The sequence below is a fragment of the Porites lutea genome, chromosome 3 (genome assembly GCF_958299795.1).
Source record: "Porites lutea chromosome 3, jaPorLute2.1, whole genome shotgun sequence".
Lineage (NCBI taxonomy): Eukaryota > Metazoa > Cnidaria > Anthozoa > Scleractinia > Poritidae > Porites > Porites lutea.
Window position 1 is genome coordinate 36743140 of NC_133203.1, and position 7845 is coordinate 36750984.

Consider the following 7845-nt stretch of genomic DNA (forward strand, 5'->3'; position numbering starts at 1 on the left):
TATTATATTTAAGACAGTATGTCGTTTTAAAACCATAAAAATCTATTAGTCAAAACAATGCTTAAAAATGATAACAATGCTTACCTGCAATCAAAGTGAGACTGAAATTGTGACTACACAAACTGACCCACAAAATGGTCACTATAAAACGTGAAGAACTAGGGTAAAATGTCTCATATTTATTGTAGAATATCACATTATCAATCATAACTATCATTTTTGATATACCAATATTTCATCTCATTTTCTTGCAAGTTTTTTTGATAATATCATGATAGATCATCGTTCATAAGAGCTTATGATATTTTGATTTTCCCACTGATAAACTATCATGATAATATCACAACATCATGATATCATCGAATTATCAACAGCAATATCAAAATCCACAACATTTGCTCGGATCTGACTGAGTGTGAAAGGCTTTGATAGTTTGATATATCATGATAACATCACAATATCATGATACTCCGTAAACAGATCAATTACAATATCAAAATTTCAAATCAAAATCTGAATTGCAATATCAATAATAATATTAAAATCTTTTCTTTGGATATGGTTGAGCGTCTAGGGTTTTGTTTTTAGGTTACAGTGTCATGACACAGTCACAATATCATGATTTTAAATGGTGTCAGTACAACATCTCAAATGCAATCTAAGATTTGATTAAGCATGTAAGGATAATAATTATAATGATATCGTCAAAATATTGGGTTTCAGCAGCTACCCTTTTTCACAACAGTCTAGTTTTTCAGGGGTTTTATTTTCACTGCAAAGGGGCGGATGAGCTCTGTTTAGAACCAACGGCAATCGTGCAAATTAGCTCTGCTGCCTTGCGGATATCTCTGGGAGGAGAAAAGGCTAAGGAGTAAACCCTACAGAACTCCCGAGTGGAGCCACTAAGGCGGTTTGATGGTCAACTTGATTACCCTCGGCAGCTCCTGCAGCCTATCAGGTGCCAAATGTATTGCTCCCCTCTCCTTTGGACTACATCAGTGAGGCCGAGAGGGGGATCCAGACGAATGGGCACCCCAAGATTTCCATATACACCGCCCACGCTTGCGCCCTGGAGAGGTCAATCCAGTGCCGCTGTTAACAGCGTCAGAACCAATACGGGAGACAGCAGTTACGAGTTATAAGCTCAGACCAACTGACGTAGGTCCAGGTGCTACGGATTGCCCCCGACGGTGGGAGTGATCATCGCGTCCTAGCAGTCAGCTAGCGCCCGCCTCAAACGAGACAAACCCCGGTCAGTAAGGTGCTGATCCACCACAGTCTGCCTGCTTTGTTGGGTGCTTGAAGCTCCTTTGCACACTCTTGTAGCGAGTTTCGTCTCACCATCAGTCTCAAGAAGACCAACATTTCTTGGCCAAGACTTCAGCAGTATGCCAAGCATCTCCATCGCGACTACACTCTCGAGGTGGTGGAGGACTTCACTTACCTACAATCATGGACAAAAGTCTTGGGACACTTTTGCATTGGTGGGGCGTTTTCCAATTCACACAGGTCCAACCCCTCCCCTAAACCCCACAAGCAACATTGGACGCGTGTCCAGAATTCTTTTCCGGGTTTCAACTTTGTATAGGGTGGGGGGAGGGAGAACTGCAAGAAAATGTCCAAAAGGATGCACTGTTTTAAGAGGGAACCAAGAAATGACAGAAAAATAAGAATATTGCATTACTGTCCCAAGGACTTTTGTCCAGGATTGTAGGCTCCAACACCTCCAGCAAACTCTCCCTAGACACTGAACTGAACAACGAATTGGCAAAGCAGCAGCAGCACTGGCACGTGCTCTGGAGGGTCTGGGACAACGCCAAGTTGACCATCAGCACCAAGATGAAGTTGTACCAGGCCTGCGTGCTCAGTACCCTGCTGTGTGGTAGCGAGACCTAGACCATCTACTCACGCGAATAGCGCACACTCAACACCTTCACATGTGTTGTCTTAGGAGCATTTTGAGCATGACCTGGCAAGACCGTGTCCCGAACAAGGATGTCCTAGCACAGTCTGGAGTACCTTGGGTGTTCGCCTTGCTCAGTCAGAGATGGCTGCGCTGGCTTGGTCACGTAAGCCGCATGGATGACGGAAGAATTCCTACGGACATACTCTATAGCGAGCTTGCCACTGGAACTAGACTGGCAGGAAAGCCTAATCTTCGCTTCAAAGATGTTTGTAAACAAGATCTAAAGGCAGGCGATATCAACCCTGCAGATTGGGAAGTTACAGCTTCAGACCAAAGCCACTGGCGGCTTGCTGTTACAGCACTCAGGCGTGTTAGGAGAGGAGAGAGGGGAGAGGAGAAGTGGGAAGAGAGGAGAGAGCGCAGGCGTCTGAGGGCAGCATCAGTTCCCATAGAGCCAAGCCTGGATTTCATCTGTAACAACTGCAACAGAGCCTGCCGATCCAGAATCGGACTGTACGCCACAGCAGGCGCTGCAACTCAGTCCCTGACTAAACCTTGGCGCTGATTCCATGGTCTCCCGAGACAGACTGATGCCAACAATTTTCACGGCAATAATACCAGAACTGCTGATAATATAAATAATAAATAGAAAATTATATACATTAGAATCAACCACAAGAAACCCAGAAAAAATCTAAGTTCCAGGTGCGATTCGAACCCACGACCCCCCCGTACTCTAGTTGCGGATGCTCTAACCACTGGAGCTACTGAAGACTCTGTACTAAAGTGAAGAGGTTAATATTTTTTCTATTTTCCTTTCTCAATAGACCTATTTTTTTAAAAATTCATTCTACTAATAGGCTTCCCGAAGCTCAAAGGAATATTATTCATCACTACACCTGTTATTGCCAAAGCCTTACATTGAAGTGTGACTTCAGGGTGAATGCAATTGATATGTACAAAGCCATCAAGCACATTTACCTGTTGGATTCCTTTTTCAGTTTAAAAACTGTAAAACGTAGGTTGCAAAGGGAAAAATGCCTGTTCATCCTGAAAATAACTGTCATCCCCTGGACCTTTTAAAATAAACCTGCTCTGCTTTGTCCTACAACAGGATGGGTTTGCAGGGGTTGCTTAGTTTCAGAGGCCTGTTGGGTCATCATTGCTTGTAGACTTTATGCAGCCTGGGTAATCAGAGGCTACATAATTTCTTGCACTGAGTACGGGTCATCAGGGGCTCAGAATATCTGCAGTATAGGTCACCATGGATTGTATTTATGCAGCCTGGTTCATCAGGGACTGCAGAATTTCTGCAATGAGTATGGGTCTCCAGAAGTTGCAGAATTTTTGTAGTATGGGTCATCAGGAATTGTAGAATTTCTGCAGAATGAGTCATCAGGGATTGTAGAATTTTTCGCAGCACCGTTTATTAGAAGCCGCAGAATCTTGTTGGCACCATTCATTTCGGGGTGCTAAATTGTTTAGCACTTTGAATTAGAGGGACTTATGTCTTTTAAAATCGTTTTTCTACCAAAGTCTAAAAAACTTTTCATGTATTTCTAAAAAAGTTTTATGTGCAAAATTAATTACTGAAATTGCACAAAAAATCAGGCTGACCAATTTGGCATGTTTATGCTCAAGAAATTCAATATTTATGTACAAACGTTGTGCTTTACTTCACTTCACTTCGCGTCTTTTTAGTACACTTCACTTTTCTTCACTATCATTTAGTGAAGCAAGATTCAACCGTGTTGGCTAATGACAAAATGTTTGTTTTCCAGTCGCAGCTGAAACACCAGGAATGCACACATGATGTCTTGGCCAGATCCACTCGACCCAGCTTCACCAATATACGAGCTCCACAAAGAGAGGCCCTCTTTCGCCTCAAATGATGTACATTTCCTAGAAAGCTTTCGTGTATACCGTGAAAGGTCGAGTGAAACTAAAAAATTATTTGAGAGCTTCCAGACTCACATACTGCCATTAATTCAAAGCCAAATGGTTCCCAAGCGCCAGCGATTAAACATTTTGAGCGTTGGAAGTGCGGAAGGCAAGACAGATTTAATGATACTAAAAATTATCGGGCTAGAACTGCAGAAGAGTGACCACGGCCAACATATAGAAATTTTCAACCGAGCCATTGAGCCTAACGGCTTTTCTTGCGGCCTCTACAAAGAAGCTATCAAAAATCCTACAAGTCTTCTCGATAATCAGCAAACGTCTTTTGAAATCTGCCAGCAGACCTTTGATGAGTACCAAAAATCCAAGAAAGATGAAATAAAATTCGACCTCATACATTTTATCCATAGTATTTACTACGTTGATATGGAAGAGACTTTGATTAGCTGTATTCAAAAAGAACTCAGTGACAAGGGGCGTTTTCTCAGCGTAGTCGTGACAACTCAAGATCTTAACTATCTGGTTTGTTCAAAGCAAAAACGACCATCAAGAGAAATAAGTGAAAAATCTGAAAAGTTGATCCAGATCGCAAAGAAGTATGGCTGGAACTATGAGGTGTACACCACAGAATACGCGATTGACTTCACCCATGTTTTCGACCCCAAGTCAACTGAAGGAAATCTGCTGCTGGACTTCATGACGCACATCGTGGATTATCGAAACACCGCTGACAAACAACTGGTGCAAGAAACACTGGCTTTTATCGACGAAAAGACTGTTCTGAAGGACGGTAAAAAAATTGGAAAGGGGGAGTTTTCTCTGGTTGTCATCAGCAAAAGATGCGACATGTGATTGTTACATCTACTTTTTATAACCCATATATGACTCATTAATTTTGGAAAACATACGAATGAACGCCATTCTTTCAGAAAGGCGCGCAAGCGCTCATTATCCACACTTCTAGGTCCCTTGAGCTTCTAGGCATGAATAAACCTGTTGAAGCAGTGCCGGATCCACACCTTGAGATAAGGACGGGCCGGTCATCCAGACCCTTAGATAAGTGGGGATGGGGGGACGGTCTCCCAAAAAATTATTTCGGCCCTTCGGGCCTCAGTTTGGTCCAAAAATAAAGGGGGGGCCGGCCGCCGGGGCCACTCACCTGGATCCTCCACTGTGAAGTACAAACTGTAACTCACTCTACGAGCAGAGCCTTCTTTTGTCTTCTTCTCCATTGAGAAGGAGAAAAGGAGGCCCTGTCTGAATGGCGTCAAGCCTTTGAGGTCGGCTCAGCCCGAACTTCTAGACAAGTCAGCCTTGTTTTCTCTCGTCGAACTGATTTTTCGAGTGCGAGCATCCGTTTATTGATAAACCGATGGTCATAAACTGGGTCCGATGTACCAAGTCAAGGCTATTAGGCGTGGTTTTGAAACTGTATCTTAGCAACATGCAGCTCATGCTCAACAGAGATGTTACTCGATACATGCAGAGTCTCTCTCGAAACGCCAAAATCGAGCAATCGAAAAGCTCTGCTAGCAGGGTGTATGTAACTATATATTAGGGAGTTTTAGCATCGACGACGGCAACGGCAGCGAAAACGTCAGTTTTAAAATGAATTCCCGTTTTTTCAATCTTTGTCGCGTTTATTCCAATTTGCTGAAAATGGCAAGTGTAGGCGAATTTCCCTGGAGTTGATTTCTTGAGAACCGCACTCAAGTTTAGAGAGAGAAAAAGAGATTCGTCGTCGCTTGTTTACTTCCTCCATAAAACTTGCAATTAGGCATTTTCACGTTGTAGTCGTGCAAGGACGGTAAAGAAATGTACAAAAACGCGTGATGCACGTGCAAAGTTGTTGTTTTGCGTAATAAACCTATTGCTTTTTTGACGTCCTGGTTGCCGTCGCCGTCGTCGTTGCTAAAGCTCCCTATTGTGTATAACAGGACGGCAAGTCCAAGTCGTTGATATGAAGAACAATTCATGATTAACGCCCCGCCAAAAGAATTGAATACCTCGAACGTCAACTAAGTAATCTTACAAACTTGAGTGTGATATTTAAAAAAAGAGTTGGTCACGTTTAGTTCTGTTGAATTCCACTGAAGATTACCACGGGCACGCCATCGTGGATTTTTTTCAGTAAATCGGACTGTCAACTGACCAGCCTGCGCAATACCCAGCAGTCTTGACCTGTTGTCAGAAAAATTTTGAAGACGACCTGACCACACCAAACGTCCTGACTGGTCAGCCCTTGATCAGAAGATTTTGGCGTCAACAATATGAAATTAACAGGACTGGCTGACTGTAATCGCTCCAGCTTCTTTTATCCTTTTGACCAGTTTTTACGGGATTTTCGAAAATAACAATTTGAATTACTATTTATTCGTGGGACGGCTTTTTCACTTTTTCCTCGGTAACCAGAAACACCAGGCTTGGCTGCCCTGATCTGCTAAGCAAGTGGATTAAGCTGAAGTTGACTTATTTTGTATAAACTTTGCAAGTGTTGCTTTTAAATCTCGGCGGAATTCCGTTCGATCGAAAAATTCATCAGTTAGATTGAATTCCTTTGGACTCTGAGTATTTTTAAAATTATTTATAGTTGATTTTTAGAATGTTTTTAGTGAAACATAATTGAGACAGTTTTGGTAGGTTAATTGCGAATACAATTACGAGAAAAATAAAAAGACTCGTGGGATTTGAAAGTGATTGAATTTACAGCCAAAAACAGGTACACAAAGACCAGATAATACGCTACCACAAAAAAGGGTCACTGAAAAAAATGGTCGCAACGAAGGCTGTTTACATTATATCACCATACCAGATAGGTTTTCGTGCTAATATGTAAGAGCTATCGGCGGTGTAGTATGAACACTTATCTGATATGTGACTCTCCACTTTAGAGATCGGCGCTTACGAGAGGTTCGCTAAAAAGAATGGTCACAATTTCAAGCAAAATGACTCCTCACTTTGTCAGTTACCAGCATGCGTATGTTGTTGGAAAATTAAGCTAACAAAATATCCCGTGGTTTTGCCGTTAAAGAACTCTAAGTTAATAATATGGCTAAAGTTCGGTTTTCCCGTTCCACGCGTTCGTTCCCCGCTCCCCGTTCCTCGTTTTAGTATCATGCTGTGTTTCAAGATTTGGAAAAAAAATTATTTGTATAATGAGGCTGTCTCTTAGGGGCGGCGTTCTTTTTGTTTGTTTGTTGTTTTTGCTTCTTGTACGTTAAAATTTACGGCAATAAAAGCTTTTTTTTTTCGTGCAATTCAACCACCTTTCATGGACATCAATATTTACGCACGTACAGGCTTGCTGGCATGCGATGGCCATGTGACTGACTAAGCAACTGATTGTTCCAAAAACAATGTTTTCCACTGTTAAAAAACTTTACTCTTAGCTGTTATATTAAGTGTTAAGTAAGAACAAGAGAGGATAATGGCCCCATTATTATCATAACCATTCCACGTTATTGACTATGTTCAAACCAACTCTTTGGTAAAACAACACAAAACTATTTTTTGTTAGGATTTTACAGAGTGTTGCTTTTTTTCCTTGTTTGCCACTGCTAGGAGTCGTGTTCATATCACAAGTGATAAGATTTTACTCCTGCTCTCGCTCATGCTACGGTTAATAAACGACACTATAATGAAAAAGCAAAGGAAAGTTCTGTAATTTCACTGTTCCAAGTTTAATTTATTGCCAATATATCGTCAGTTTTAAGAACATGTATACGCTTATTTTCTTTTGTCTTGATACTGACCACGTCCCAGAATGTCGCCCTGGGAACGTCGAAACGTCGTCATGTTTTTAACGTTTTTTATCAATTTCTTTAAATGATTTTGAGTAATATCTTGTCGCAGTTTTTCTATAGCCATACTATACCACGTAATAATCAATGTAACGTCGAAACATTTTTTTACTACATAAGTATTTCAGTAAATTCATGATTTGTGCTAATAAACATGATGAACACTGGACAAATCGTAGCCCCCTTGGGGGAGGTACTCGACCAATATTTGGGTGTAGGTGAGCCACTGAGGGTTTGAAA

The 7845-nt window shown here is 41.6% G+C and overlaps 1 protein-coding gene across 1 annotated transcript; it reads left to right on the forward strand.

Annotated features, from left to right (window-relative positions):
* The first annotated feature begins 3904 nt into the window (after positions 1-3904).
* LOC140932226 (histamine N-methyltransferase-like) lies at positions 3905-4657 on the forward strand. The gene has a single exon (XM_073381859.1). The coding sequence runs from the start codon at positions 3905-3907 to the stop codon at positions 4655-4657; it is 753 nt and encodes a 250-aa protein (XP_073237960.1).
* Positions 4658-7845: the final 3188 nt, after the last annotated feature.